The following is a 15,867-nucleotide window of genomic DNA, read 5'->3' as shown; positions in this document are numbered from 1 at the left end:
TTAAACCCGGTAAAAAGAACATATATGAAATTACCTGATCGCGAAAAAGTATATACCCTTTCCAAATATGAACATTTCCACGTATAAAATAAATAAAATATCCAAAACCTTTTACCTCTTAATCATCTATTACATTATACACGTCACCAACGAATTCATACCGCAAGCATTACAAATACTTAGTGTCAAATATTTAAATTATTTCCATGCACATTTACTTCAACTTAAACGTATACCAAATTCCTACAAACATAAAATTCACAAAATAACTATCATTTAATTAAAATATCACTAAACCATGTACACGTCGACTTATTTTTACTTAAAAAAACATCCCAGAATTGCACAAAAATGGCATTGCGCACACTCTTGACTTTATCCATGTACACTGCTATTTTCTCATAAATTACAAAAATTTGCACGAAAATGCAGGAAAATTTTGTCAATCTCCAAATGCTCTTTTTACAAAACTACGTATAACACGTAGGGTTGCCGTAAGTAGGGTCGCCAAATTTCGCAATTTATGCGAATTTTGGCCTGGTTGCGTTAATACGTATGTACCTATTTTTCTATCCCCCCCCCTTTTTTTTTTTTTTTTTTCACTGCTTTATTATTTTCACTGTTAGAAAATAACATCTCAGTTAATAATTCTTTTCTGCAGGAATTGGCTCTCTATCCAGAAATCACAACAGAAGAGACTCTTACCTATTTCGGAAGACTTTACCAAATGAAAAACAAACAAATCAAAGAAAGAATCTCATTTCTGGCTGAGTTTTTGGATATTCCCGACAAGAAAAAACAAATCAAATATCTCAGGTATTCAAAACTCTTATTTATTTAATTTAAAATTTTAAATATCCATTGCAGTGTGAACATGTTGTTGTTACATATGGCGGTACTTTTCCGTTTCGCCGGCGCAAAGTTCGCCAAGCAGACTTTGTTGGCGACAACATACAGTATGCACATAAAAAATGTTAACGAATGTTAGTTCTAAGAATTTTTTATTTTCAAGCCATAAACATTTTAATATGGTTTAAAATTTTGTAAAAAGACATTAATTTAAGAATTTACTATGCTATCATGGTACAACATCTTGATTCGCCAGTTCGTATCCCGTGACCCCAAGTGATCTCATTTCACGTAAACTACGCTACAAAAATCTGATTCTCTCAGTAATTACCTACATTAATTTCAAGTTAAAGCTTAATTTGGAATACAAGTTTGAATGCAAGAATTATTTCAATTCGTACGAAAAGCTTACTCATAAATTATGTAAAACCGCAGTGCTTTATTTCATTAATGCGTTCTCATTAGAATAGATGAATTTAACTCTTGATTTTGCCTTTTTCTATATTTTCGCTTTCAGGTGAGCGGTGTGATTGCATTCTAATTAATTACCGCGTATTGTTTTAGGGCATAAAATTTAACTATCTTGTAAAAATTCTATGTAATTGTATGCCAGTATTGAAAGAAACAATCAATCTGATAAGAAATGGTAGCGACTTGTTTTGAAAATGAGGCGTAAAAGGTTACCAGCGAAGATACATTATTGGCGTTGTACCATTATTGGCGACTTTATCGTTTGCGCCGGCAAAACGGAAAAGTACCCATATGGCTTTATTGGAAAGATCAATCCAAACATATATAACAGCTCAAGTATCACACAAGAACAGTGATAAATAATAAAAAAGAACAAACATATACAAAGAATCAGAATAAATGAACATGAGAACAAAACCAAAAAGTTAAAAATTTAAACAACAAGGAAAGGAACATAAGAGCGGGAATATAATTTGTCTGGAATTCCAAGTCCATTTCTAAAATCTGATATGTGATCACTTAAAGAAGAAATGGGTTGATCTTTACATTATGGTAACTTGGCGATTCTTTGGCGAAAATTTGGCAACCAACTCTCCTACAGCAACCCTCTATTTTTTTTTTCCCGCCGACATTTTGTCTTCACGAAGTAAAGACATGTTTCTTTTCTTTTTATTTACTGAACACTTTTTTCCAACAATCTACTAGCCGAATTACACTTATGCTAGAAATTTTATCTAACAAAACTGCTTAATCATGACAAATATTAACTGCAAAATTGGGAAAAAGTGCACAATCGCAAACTCCTTGCGCGTTTTTCAGAATAGCACATACACATAAACCATTTACACGTCGACTTATTTTTACTTAAAAAAACGTCCCAGAATTGCACAAAAATGGCATTGCACACACTCTTAACTTTATCCATTTACACTGCTATTTTCTCATAAATTACAAAAATTTGCACGAAAATGCAAAAAAATTCTGTGAATCTTTAAACTCGGTAAAAGCACATACAGTGAGTCCCAAAATTGAAGGTACACTCCATTCTACAAAAGAATTCATGTTTAGAATGAAAACAAAAACTGTAAGATAAAGACAGTCACCAAAACCTTTAGACGAGGATGTAGAAAGATATCTAATCTTAATATTTATTCATAAATAGACATAAAAAAATGCATGAAATACAGAAACAAAATGTACAACCGAAATCGTCAAAAATCTGAGCTCACAAAATTGAGGGTACGTGTAATTGTTTTATTACATAAATTATAAAAAAACAACACATTACTATTTTGTAGCATACCCAGTGGCTTTGATGACAGCTTCCAACCGCCGGGACATCGAATCAACAAGATTTTTCGTAATTTCCGTTGAAATGTTTTCCCACTTCACTTTTAGTACATGCTTCAAATGTTCTTTACTTGTGATCTGATGTTTTCGGACCTCTTTTTCAAGGTGGGACCACAAATTTTCGATCACGTTCAAATCAGGAGGTTGAGGGGGGGGGGTGTTCAGCTGATTTCGGCAGTGATACAGCAGCCATTCTTTGACAGTATTTGCTGTATGCTTTGGATCATTATCCTGTTGAAATGTGAATTTTGATCCTAGTCCCAATTAAGTAGCACTGTCCTTCAAATTATTTTTCAATATAATAAGATAACCCATTTTATCCATTATTCCATCAATAAACACTAGCTTTCCAACTCCCGATGATGCCGTACAGCCCCAAACCATTACTAACCCACCTCCATGCTTCACAGTTGGAATTGTGTTTCTTGGATCTAAAGCTGAATTTTTCTTGCACCACACCATACGATGACCGTCACTGCCAAAAACATTAAATTTACTCTCATCGCTGAAAAAAAACTTCATTCCAGAACTCTTTAGGCTTTAGAATGTGCTCTTTAGCAAATTTTAATCTCTTAGCTCTATTTATTTTACTAATGAAGGGCTTTTTTGGGAGCTTTTCTGCCATTATAACCAGCCCTTCTGAGGATTCTGCGCACTGTTTCTGCAGAAACAGATTTACCCACAGTTTCCGAAGTACTTGCAGCAATTTTTGGAGCACTTATTGTAGGATCAATCCTTACCTGGTGTACAATTCTCCTCTCTGCTGCTGAACTGAGAATTTTCTTCCTGCCTCTCTCTGCTTGGTTTTCCAGCGTACCATCCTTTCTAAATTTTTGAATGATTCTTCTAATACAATTTACACTTCTTCTAAGTATTTCTCCTATTTTTCTCAAAGATTTTCCTTGATTAGACAAATTAACGGCCAGTTTTCTTTCCTCAATCGCCGTTTCTTTCCTATTCTCCATATTTGTCACACAGAAAGATAGTAAGCTCAAATTTGTAATATTTGGATACTAAAAGGTTGTATTTTTGTATAAATCTTAGGTACAAATTATTTTTAAAATTTTACTGGTAGTTTTACACAGTCATTTAAGAAGTGTACTCTCAATTTTGTGACTTTCAAAAGTTGAAGATTTTCGTTTAAGTAATATAATATGTTTTTAAACGGAGTTTTATAACTTATTTTTTGTGTAGTTAAGAAGAAAAATGTATATTTTTTAATGAGACAAAAACTAGGAAAACTTGCATAATAATTTCTATTCTCAATAGCCTACAAATTAAGTTAGCATTAAGTGTACCCTCAATTTTGGGACTCACTGTATATGAAATTACCCGATCGCGAAAATGTATATACCCTTTCCAAGGATGAACATTTCCACGTATAAAATAAATAAAATATCCAAAAACTTTTACCTCTAAATTATCTATTATATTATAAACGTCACCAACGAATTCATACCGCAAACATTACAAATGGTTACAAATACTTAGTGTCAAATATTTAAATTATTTCCATACACGTTTACTTCACCTGAAACGTATACCAAATTCCTACAAACATAAAATTCACAAAATAACTATCATTTAATTAATATATCACTAAACCATGTACATGTCGACTTATTTTTACTTAAAAAAAAATCCCAGAATTGCACAAAAATGGCATTGCGCACACTCTTCACTATATCCATGTACACTGCTTTTTTCTCATAAATTAGAAAAATTTCACGAAAATGCATGAAAATACTCAACGTATTCTACTCAAACGTATTCCAAAATACTACAAACATAGAACTCACAAAATCACGATCATTAAATTAAAATATAATTAAATTAAAAAACACTACTTAAAATATAAATAAGCACATACATTAAATTAATAAAAATTCGATTACAATCCTAATTACTTTCAACTAAATCATTGCTAATAACAATTTTCCAATAATATCATATTAATTTATTTACTCCTTACATGCATAAAAATAATATCCTCAATTGATTAATACTAACTTACCTAATCTTCAGAATCTTCATTACGTGGCACGCACACTTCCACTATTTCACACAACACACAATGAAGCTTAATACAAAATAGTATAGTACTACAGTTTTCCAAATTCCCCCCCCCTTTTCCTCAAATAATTAAAAATACTAACTTACCTAATCTTCTACAGAATCTTGAGTGCATGGCGGATCACAAAATGTCCATTTTCACCAGGTTTCTTGCACCGCCATTCAAACTATCTGTAATATCCTTTTCACACAATCTCATTTCATTCTCACATATTGGACATTCATACTTATCCGCAATTAAGCAATTCTTTTCAATTACACATAAACGTAATAAAAATTTCGGATTTACTTCATATACGGCCATGGGATCCAAATATTAAACAACACTGTTTCACAGAACATAGAATGAAACTACTCCTATAAAGCACAGCAAATATTTTTACAATATACCCCCCTTTTTCCGATTAAAGAACTGTAATTCGTCCATTAATGTCACATGACATATCTCATTATCTCTCATTTCCCTCACACAAAATAAGGCGTAATCGGAACTGAGTACTTCTCACATTTTTACCAAAGTCCTAGGTAGTAACCTTTATCGCCTCCAAAATGTCGCCAAACTACCAGTTACCATATTCCAAAGATCAGCCAAGAAAGGAATCTTACATTTCCTGGAATCCAAATGCGAATCTAACAATTTTTCAAATCTCACAAATCCTTCGCCTATCAAAAACTCTCGAAAAAAAAAGTTTTACTTAATATTCAAAGCTTTTGACTAAAGGAAAGTATGCAGTCTGTGTTTAACTAACAACAAATTTAAGATCCTTAAAAATACACTGCGCAAAAAGGATATAGGACAGTTCTTAATCTCCCGTTTTACTAGGCCGATTGAGGAAATTCCTATTGCGTTCGTCATGTCTCGAAAGCGCGATTTAGAATATACATTAGATTTACATACGGAATTAATCTAACATAAGAATTTTGACACAAAATCGGACATTTTCTGAAATAACATACCAATTTTTGGTTTAATCCTAGTATCCGGTGCACATGGGATTTGGCGACTTTTATGATGAGCAGTAAAAACGGGACATATACGATGAGTAGTAAATGGGTCATTCAAAGAATATATATGGTTATGGGTCATTCAAAGAATATATATAGTTATACATATTATATACTGTGTATATAGTGATAGTATATAATGTATAGTATATACATAGACGTTCTTTGGGTCATTTTTGGTGTTGGCGATAATTTTCAAAATCGCGCCAAGGCTGCACCGTATACTAGGATTTTACCCAATTTTTTTTCCATATTTCGATTCTACGACTCAAATTATAACTAAAAATTAAGTTTTGTGAAATTTGGTGTGAAATTCATTATTTCAAATAAGTTTAACAAAGTGCGTAAACCACATTTGGCGTTATTAACAAACAAATTTCAAAACGCGCCAATATGTAAATTCACGTATATCCTAGGAAATTTCGAATAACAAACTCCTATTTTTTTGCAGGTATACTTAGAAATGCATCTACTTTAAGATGATGGTAAAACTTTTAAAGTTTATAATTCAAATTTTTTTCGAAAAATTTATAAAAAATATTCAAAAATACAAATTTTGAAAATAAATCATAAGAAAAAAATGGGTGAATTTTATTTGGAATAAACCTGAATTCTGGAAGAAGGAATCAAGTAAGTTCAATAAAAAAAGGAATATTAAAAAATATATATATCAAAATTCAATTAGCATTGAGGAGCTAAAATTAGAGCTTTTTTTTAAAAAAATCGCTCCTGCGATTTTTATTAAACTTCGCAGTTTGGCATAATTTGAGTCGTAGAATCGAAATATAGAAAAAACATGTCATTTTAAAAAAAGTGCGATTTTGTGTCAAAATACCTACGTTAGAACAATTTTGCTATATACATAATTCTAATAGATATCCAAAGTCGCGCTTTCGAGACATGAAAAACATAAGTTGTATTTCTTCAATCTGCCCAGTAGGAACGGGAGATGTAGAACTGTCCCCTATCTTTTTTTGCGCAGTGTGCCTTTATGTTTATTAAAAAATACAAATTAAATTTAGTGAATTAAGTTCATATTTAACGTTCATTTTCTTAATAAATTAAATTTAAAATATTTGAATAACAGACTGAAAGTTTTAAAATTTCCTGAAATCTTTCTAAATCAAATTTAGTGTTGTAGATTATTCTTAGAATTAATACATATAAACACTAAACATAAACTTTATTCTTTCCCAAGAATTTATGTGCGTGATATTCAGTGTGCCACGAGGTAATACAGTACAAAGTCCGTAATCCGGACGTCCATTATCCGGAATGATCTATAATCCGGACCTCAAAGCGTTTAATGCGCGTTTATGCACGTTTATGCGTGTTTAATGCGCGCGTCCGCTACCCATGCGGGTAAATCGTTTACCCATGCACGCTTCCGATAAAAAGTGACAGAGAGGTTATTGGCTCTCAATTCAGAATGCCTTAAATAACTCCGAATTAATATCTAGCAGAGACTGAATGCGACCATTTGTAAAAGACTGCTTTATAACTTTTGCTTCCCCGCGACCAGATTACTCCAAACCTTGGAGTTTTTGAATACATTCTACTCCTCTGGGTGATAGATGTACCAATAGTGCATCGTCTTTTTGATACGAACGTGAAAGGCCTAAAGCATACTTAATCTATTGGTGATAACTCACAATAGTTGGTACCAAATGCGAGTGAAGGTAAAGGTAAGAGGTTAATGAAAACGAAAAAATTTCGACTGACAAGTTAGTCGGTATTCTCGACACAGCAATTACTGGACTTGAACAGTGGAACTTTGTAACTGAACAAGAAATTATGTCTGTTTATAGAATTAAAGAGAAAGTATTAGCACAAAAAACGAAGCAACTTAACTTACATTGAAAGAAATATTTAATAAGGTAAATAAATAAATATTAAGCTTTTTTTTGTAAATTTTTATACCGTTTAGATCATAATTGCTCTTTATTTCATAAATTACGATTTCATATTTTTAATTGTAAAATTTCCGCATGCCATCTTACCAGATTTAAATTGATGATATATAATCCAGAAAACCCCTAATCCGGAATCACCGAAGTTCCGACGAGTCCGAATTAGGGACTTTGTACTGTATTGACAATCCAAGGCCATTGAAATAACAAAACGCGCTGTCTTTTTTTAAAACGTTTTGTATTAGATCTCTATAAAATTTAACTTTCCGAAGTTTTTAATTACAATGTTTCACGGCCTTTTAAAATAGAAATCAAAAGATCTGAATGAGGCAAAAAAAAAAAAAAAAAGCATAAAGATTCGAACCTGGAATGATTTTCCTAAATGCCTGGCTAAGATGATTCTAGAGACGAATATCTCGTCTCTAGAATCATCTTACGTAACTTAATAAGTCTCAATTTTATATTTCCGGGTTTCATCTCCTGAACTTGCGACTGACCTATGTGGGTAATTCTGGGTTTTTTCCCGTGTTTGACTTCAGTGCTAGTCAGTTTCCTTTGGAAAATCGTCCATAAATACATCTCTGTCTCTTTAGGCATAGAGCTGAAGAAAGTGAAATTTTGTTTTTTCCTTTATGTTAAAAATTAAAATATTATTGTCACTAAGTGAGAGAATAGCATCAAAATCTAATTGCTCTAGTTTATATAAATCAAAAGTGTGTGCATAAACTGCTTGCATCATAAAAGTATGAGTAAATTAATTAATTAGGGAAATCTAGGAAAAGGCATAAAAAAGAACTGAAGGATCCCAGTAAAAGTAAAGAGCTCTGTGTCCTTGAGTTGGAAAGAGATTGAAAATATGAACAAAAATATAAATTTTTCATTTAGTTATTGATTTTTTGGTAATCTAATTTCTAGGTACTTTACAACAATATTTATTTATTTATTTATTATTCCACCTGCTTCACTTATCAATGGGCAGTACAGGTCAGTCACGTCATCCTGATCGTTGCACCATGAAAAGCCTCATATTTCTCGTTAGCAACTGACCTTCGCCTTCTGTTTTAACCGCCTGCTTATTTAAAGGACCAGCATTCATGTGCAGCATTCAAGTTATTCAGCATCAGTATTCTAATTGCGTTTACGTACAGCAGATATTTTCTCTAAAGGATTTAATTCTATGTTTTTTTAAGTCACATTTCGATAAAGAGGACTTTGTTAATTTTCTTTACTTTTTAAGTGAAAATAGGTCGATATGTACATAGATAAAGACAAGGGTGTGCGCAGTGCCATTTTTGTGCAATTCTAGGATTTTTTTTTTTTTTTTTTTTAAGTGAAAATAGGTCGATGTGCACATGGATACCGAGTATGTGCAATTCTTAAAAACGCGTCAAGCAGTGGGTGATTTTGCACTTTACCCAAAATTCTATTGCCGACTTTTCGTCATGGGCAATTCCCAAATTGTTAAATCCATAGCATATCAAAAAAAGGATTTAAAATCAAAGAAGAATTTAAAAATTAAACTTGTATTTCAATGGCGTCTTAAGAAATATAGAACTATATAAACTTAACGCAATCTGAAATCAGCGCGTACGCTAGATTTGACGCACTATTAAATGGGCGCGTTTGCTAGATTTGGCGCTTTTGCGCCTACATTTTCGCTGCAATTTTTTTACGGCCCTCAAAACGGAATAGTACCAAGACACTTTTACTTTCATTTCACAAAGATGTAAATTGTACTAAATTTTGCTGCAACAATAACTATAATATGGGTTTACTTTAAAAAAAAATAAAAGAGATTTTCCATGAGATTTGATGTATTTTTGAAATATCCTAATTGTTTTTTCACATTCGTAAGAGATCAATATTAACATAAGGCCAAATTAAAAAATGGAATTTTAGGGATGAAAGCCTAATATATATTTAAATATTAAAAACGCATAAAGTTTTGACACATAATGTAAGTATAGTAACATCCAAAATTCGGAGAAACATCCAAAACGAAACATCCAAAATTCAAGAATATAAAAGGAACATCCAAAATTCAATCCCCAAATTTTGGATGTTCGTTTATATTTTATACCTTCCTTTATCTTTGCTGTTTTTTTCTCTCTTGTCATTCATCTTTAGATTACTTACTATTTATATAAAGAATACTTTCATTATAATATTTTTAACTGAGAATTTTTATTACATTTTTTAACTTAACTCATTTAACTCATAACATTTAAAAAATTATTTCTTTTTTTTTAATTAGTTGATACTCATCTACCTAACAGTTAAGCAGACGACAATAAAATCGACATAACAGGAAAATTCATGCCTTTACTGACTCAATTTCACATGAAGATAAAAAATTCGGGTTATTCATGACTCAAACATTACAGCTATAAAAAAATATTTAGATGTATTTGTAATCATTCATACATATGAGTCACATTTTTCATTTTCAAGAACAATTGTAAGCTATGCGAAAAAAATAAAACTTGCCACAATAAGAGATGGATCACTTTTGGCCTTCTGAGCAAACTCTACAGCGATGTTCCATACCTTCAATTAAGTGGTCAGGAGCACCAGAGGGCAATAATTGTCATTTCTTAAAGCAATTTCCAGCTAGGAGTATTTTTCAAGGAGTTTGAAGGTGTATAAGACACGAAACTGCCCTTTAAAACCCTTTCAAAGATTTTCTACAGGTTTGAGGCGAATATGGTAGTCACTTCAATGAAGCAATATCTTCCTTCTTCAGGTATTTATTTAGCAAGTTTATTGTATGTAGATGCGCAGTATTGTCCATAAGATAAAACTGCTGTTGAACACTCGTCATTCGCCTTTAACTAATAAGGTCATATAGTATTTGCCACTGTAGTATGACGTAGCTTTTGAACGATATAAATCATGTCTTTAGATAACTAACACGCTTGTTTGGAATTGTTTCAGAATGCAAGAAATTACAATATAGTCAAAGCTAATAAAATTAGCGATAACTTGTCGGCCGCTTTCTCCAGATTTTAAGCCAACCGACTAAGATTCAGAGTTAAGAAGTATACGGTCGTTTTGAGCTCCAGATGATTCTTACCTAATTTCAAAGTGAACAGAATCTTCTTTTAGAAATGTTTTCTCAACAGTTAAATTCATCTGCTTAAAGGGGTCGTCTTCAAGTAGACTTCATTTGTTTATTTGCGAAGAGTAAAATACTGATTTGTCTCATCACATTGACAGCGCATATTCTCTTTTGCAATTGAAGCACGCGTTTTGAAACTCAGAATTTGCAGTGCGTGTTTAAATTTTAAAAAGTAGTGTAGATGTGGCTATCTTGACGGAATGAAACTCAGTATTATGACAGAACATCATTATATTCGGGGCCGGATGATTCAGCTGCATTTTACATTTCGTGGTTTTGTTTCTTCAATTATGGCAAAGCACCTGAGAGCTACCTGCTTAAAGGAAGGGCTACCTTCGTGGATGGCTCTCTAAAGGAAACTGGCTCGTATGCACGTACACGTGGAAAACACTACAAAAGGCCATGCAGTCAGCCTATTCCCCGGGATCAGTGTTCAGCAATTTTACCGCTCGGCCGCTGGTGGGACTATTTCCATGGCAAAACCGCCAATGGGAAACTTCTGTGGTGTCCTTTCTTTAGCTTCTATAGACACCATTTTGCGATGCGCCTTGATGATCTGGGCACATGCTTACTTCATTAATGGGTTCTACTGTATACTTTTAATTTATTCATCTTTCATTTGTATCAGAATTCTCACTTTTAACAGGTACAGGTTAATGTGTTTTGAGCACCAGAAACTTCATTTAAGATCGACAGATATAGCTCCCAAACACTAACTGACTAAAGCAAATTATGAAAAGCTAAAGCTACTGACAATTCATTGGAAATAGATAAATTATTGTTAAGAAAGATGTATGGATTAAGAAGTCAAAAAGGGAAATATTCAATGCCAAGCAGTGGATGGACATAGCCTACATCTCCAGGACTGCCTCCTGAAGTGGAGACCAGGCCTCTCATTTATATCACAGTTATTAATTTCGTAGATAAAAATACAAAATACGTACCGAATAAAATACAAAAGCATCAGCTCGGTATATGTTAAATAAAACTTCTTAGTGGTAGATGGAAATAATATCTGTTGGCTGTTTTATTGAAGGTTTGGTTTATTTGATTACGCCAAAGCACTCGAGAACTATCTGCCGAAGGAGCGGGATGCCTTCGTGGGGGTCTTACTAAGAGAAACTAGCTCGTATACACGTTCTCCTTCTTCTTCTTGAAGCTTGGCTTCCCTTTGGCGCCTTATGCTCCAACTCAAAATAAAGTTATTTAAAGTTAAACCACAAGGACGCATTCCCTCCAGTTCAGGGGGGAACGTCGGTCCGAAAACCAAACGTAAAAGTGCTTAAGAATTCTTTAAGATGTATTTGATGACAAATTTTCCTAAAAAATAATATCTCCAAGGTTTCTTATTACAATGATTTAAAAAATCAGCTAAGAGGTCAATATTGCTGATTTTCATCTTCTTGAGCATAATGTTTCTGGCGCTATCGTACTTTGTGCAGTGAATAACTGCATGTTCATTACTGTCAATCGTATAACATGAGTCACAAAATGGCGAATTTGCACTGCGATACCTGTGCAACAGTTGAGTCGTGCCCACCATTTGCAATCTTATTTTACTGATTACAACTTCCATTTTCCTATCGATGTTTAAACCCTTACTCCACTCACAGTGAACATTACAGTAGCTGAATCTGCGGCCGGTGTAAGAAGTCCGCCAGCTGTCGTATACACGTTACACATTGGGGGGGGGGGGAAACCACGAAAACGCTCATGCAGCCAGCCCATTCGTGAGATTCGAACCTGGGACCAAATTACCAGTATTCAGCAACTTTAATGCTCGGTTGTTGAAGCACCGTCTTATTGAAAAAAAGCCTTCTATAGCCAGGATCTTGACGCAGTATTATAAAAGTGAATCACGTCTTTGAAAAATTTTAACAGCAACTAAAAACTAAGATTATGAAATATAATGAAATCTCTCATGGGGGGGGAACACCTTATTGTACAAGACCGCCTATGAAATTGATTAGTAATTCTGAGAATATAAATAAATAACAGTATTGAACACCACTAATAGTCATATTCTCTGTATAGTAACTTCTCCATAAAAGACTAAAACTCTTCTGTAATCGCGGCAGATTACTTTAAGAAAATTTCATCGTATTCTGAGCTATCCATATCAGTAAGGAAATTATGTGAGATTCTTCAACAGGAAAGATGTCAATGTCGAGCTCTTATTGTATTTTTAATGCTAATAGAATAAACCTCGGAGGTTTATTAAACTGCCAATTTCTGCAGGATTTTGTTTTAAGCAATTAATGAATGATATCGATATATAAATTTTTCGCACTGTTACCCATACTAAGGCTACATATATTAAATAATCAACTTTAAAATAATATAGAAGATCCCTCTTTCGTGCATTACATGGAGATCAAAGTTCGGCTCATCTTTGGAATATGGTAACAGGTAGTTTGGCGACATTTTGGTAAGGCGATAAAGGTTACTAGCTAGGAATTTAGCAGTGTACATGGATAAAGACGAGTGTGCGCAGTGCCATTTTTGTGCAATTCTGGGATGTTTTTTTAAGTGAAAATAGGCCGACGTGGATACCGTGTATGTGAAATTCTTAAAAACGCGGCAAGCAGTTTGCGATTCTGTACTTTCTCCCAATTTCGCACCTAATCTTCGTCATGATTAAGCACTTTTGTTCCGTAAAAGTTCTAGCATTAGCGTAATTCGGCTAGCAGATTGTTGGGAAAAAATGTTGAAGAAAAAAAAAAAATGCCTTTACTTCGTGAAAACAAAATGGCGTCCATACAAAAACTAGCAGGTTGCTGTAGCAGTGTTAGTCGCCAAATTTTCGCCCAAAAATCACCAAGTAACCATAATCCAAAGATTAACCCAAAGTTCTTTTTATGGAGCTCACGCATAATCCCGATCTTAATTTCTTTTTATTTTTATTTAAATCGGTATCAGCTACTCAGTTCTTCAAAAGTGTTATCAATTTTCTCAAACCTTAGCATCTAAGATAAGAGCATTATGTAAATAGAAAATGGAAAAACGTGATTAAAAAAATCGGATAGCTTATGTTACAATTTTCGTTCCTCAAGATATTTATTTAATTCCAATAGCTTTCAAAACAGTTTTTACATCTGTAAGCAAGTAACATCATGAAACAAGTAATTAAAAATTATTCCATGTCTTAAAAAGTAAGTTGTAATATTATATTGAAAATGTGGTAACTTTACAGGATGGCCTGCGATGCACTGCTTAGATAGTAACGCATTGCTTGTTTCGCTTTATAAGCATTTAGAATTTTTTCTATGTTTATACATTTTTAGGTTTAAAGCTTACCCCCCCCCCCAAACACACACATCAGCGGCTGAAGCGTAAAACCTCTAAACATTGGTAGTTCAACTTTTGAGATCAAATCCTGCTGCATAGAAACATTACTCATTTTCATCGTTGTTTAACGTTAAGTTTCCCTCAGAAAGTCATCCACGAGTGCAGCAATTTCCTTAAGCAGATAGTTTGCTGTAATCAAAGTAATCAATCCATATAATTTTGTTCATCCAAAATCTACAACAAATGCCAAAACTTGGCGCATATTGTTCAACCATATAGATCAAAAGTACATTGATGGGCAATAGACATCCTTAAAGAAGATAAATATATTTATGTTTGTATGTTATTGTACATACGTATAGAAAGAAAGAGACAGACAGAAAAAAGAAAAATGTGTAAGAAAAATAATATGTAAGGGCAAAATTCAAATTTTGATTTGAATAGTCCCTAAACTCTCCATTTTAATTTTGGTATTTCCCTTAACTATCCTAGAAATAGTAACTGCTTTTAATAAATCTTTCTAATAGCGTCATTTCAAATGTAATCCATATGATGTGATTCTTATATAAGCCCGATAACGCAGACTTTTACATAAAGGCTTCAGTCAATAGTGGTTTCAAAAGATTTGAGATTCGAAAATCAAAACTTTTATCAGCTAATGGAAAATTGTGAACTGAAACTCAAATCACTCAGAACCCAACTTTAATTTTGGACACGTCGTATTCTCTTTATGCTTTTTCTCGCTACTTACATCGCTGCGCTGCTTCTTAGTTCTTACATCTTGTGTTCTGACTTGAATTTTGCTTAATTTTAAATCTTATATAACCTTATCATCAACAACTATAAATGTTATTGTTGCTTTTTTTAAATAATTTTAAACAACAAATCACATAAAATATCAACGAAGAGGCGCTATAAATTTAATATATCTTATATATATGCGGCTTAAGTGCTTTTCGCCGATAGTTTATTGATTGCTTGCGTAACTGTAAATTGTTTTATTCCCCGTGCAGCGAATGACGAATGTTAGGAGAAAGCTAAGCCGGAAAAATTAAAAATACAAGAGCACGTGCATTTAATAATTAATAAATCAATTTAATATATATATATAATAGAATTCGGAAATATGCAAGCGGTAAAAACCGGCAACGATGAAAAATCAAATAAATTGAAATAAATAAATATCTTTATTATATGCGGCTTACGTGTCTGTTTGTCACCGATAGTTTATTGGTTGCTTGCGTAACTGTACTAGCCAAAGGGCTGAAGTTACCAAGGCACAGGGTTGCTGTTTCCATTGAGGCATAGACAATTTCCTGTAAAACTTGCCTTTGCCATGACTATACTCAGGCCCAAACGCTTAAGCGTGTTGGCATTTTTTTACCTGAGGCTGCATTTGGACACGGTCAACTTTATGTTGCTTGTTCAAGAGTTTGTGAAAGAACGGACGTAAAATTAAAAATAATGGATGGTACTCTGCAAGGCGAGCTTAAAATTGATGGAAAGATCTACACAATGTTGTGTACAAAGAGAAATGTTGTGTACAAAGAGATCTTTGACATGTGAATTAACATTTTATTATTTAAATCACCTTCATTTATTGAGCTAGCTGTGGCTCTTAAGAAATGTACCGCCGGTGGTTTAATTCATTGCACTCTACTTTAAGAGCAATTAAGCAAGTAGAAGGGGGAAACCGCGTGGGGCAGTAAGCAAAGGGGCGTCCTCGACGCCTGCGCTGGATAATTCAGTTTGAATTAGCAGACACCTTTGCACAAATCATTTTAATTACAATTTATAATATCT

The 15,867-nt window shown here is 33.1% G+C and overlaps 1 protein-coding gene across 2 annotated transcripts in view; it reads left to right on the top strand.

Annotated features, from left to right (window-relative positions):
• Positions 1-15,867, top strand: part of LOC118200062 (ABC transporter G family member 20-like) — a 204,062-nt gene that overhangs the window by 93,679 nt on the left and 94,516 nt on the right. For both annotated transcript variants that reach the window (XM_035371986.2, XM_035371985.2), the window contains exon 3: positions 662-816. In XM_035371986.2, coding sequence (XP_035227877.1) covers positions 662-816 — 155 coding nt within the window. The remainder of the gene's footprint in view (positions 1-661; positions 817-15,867) is intronic.

This window comes from Stegodyphus dumicola, chromosome 7 (genome assembly GCF_044657685.1).
Source record: "Stegodyphus dumicola isolate Sdum_Otavi_A_Nest chromosome 7, ASM4465768v1".
NCBI classification, from domain to species: Eukaryota; Metazoa; Arthropoda; class Arachnida; order Araneae; family Eresidae; genus Stegodyphus; species Stegodyphus dumicola.
This window is presented reverse-complemented; position numbering and strand designations above follow the sequence as displayed.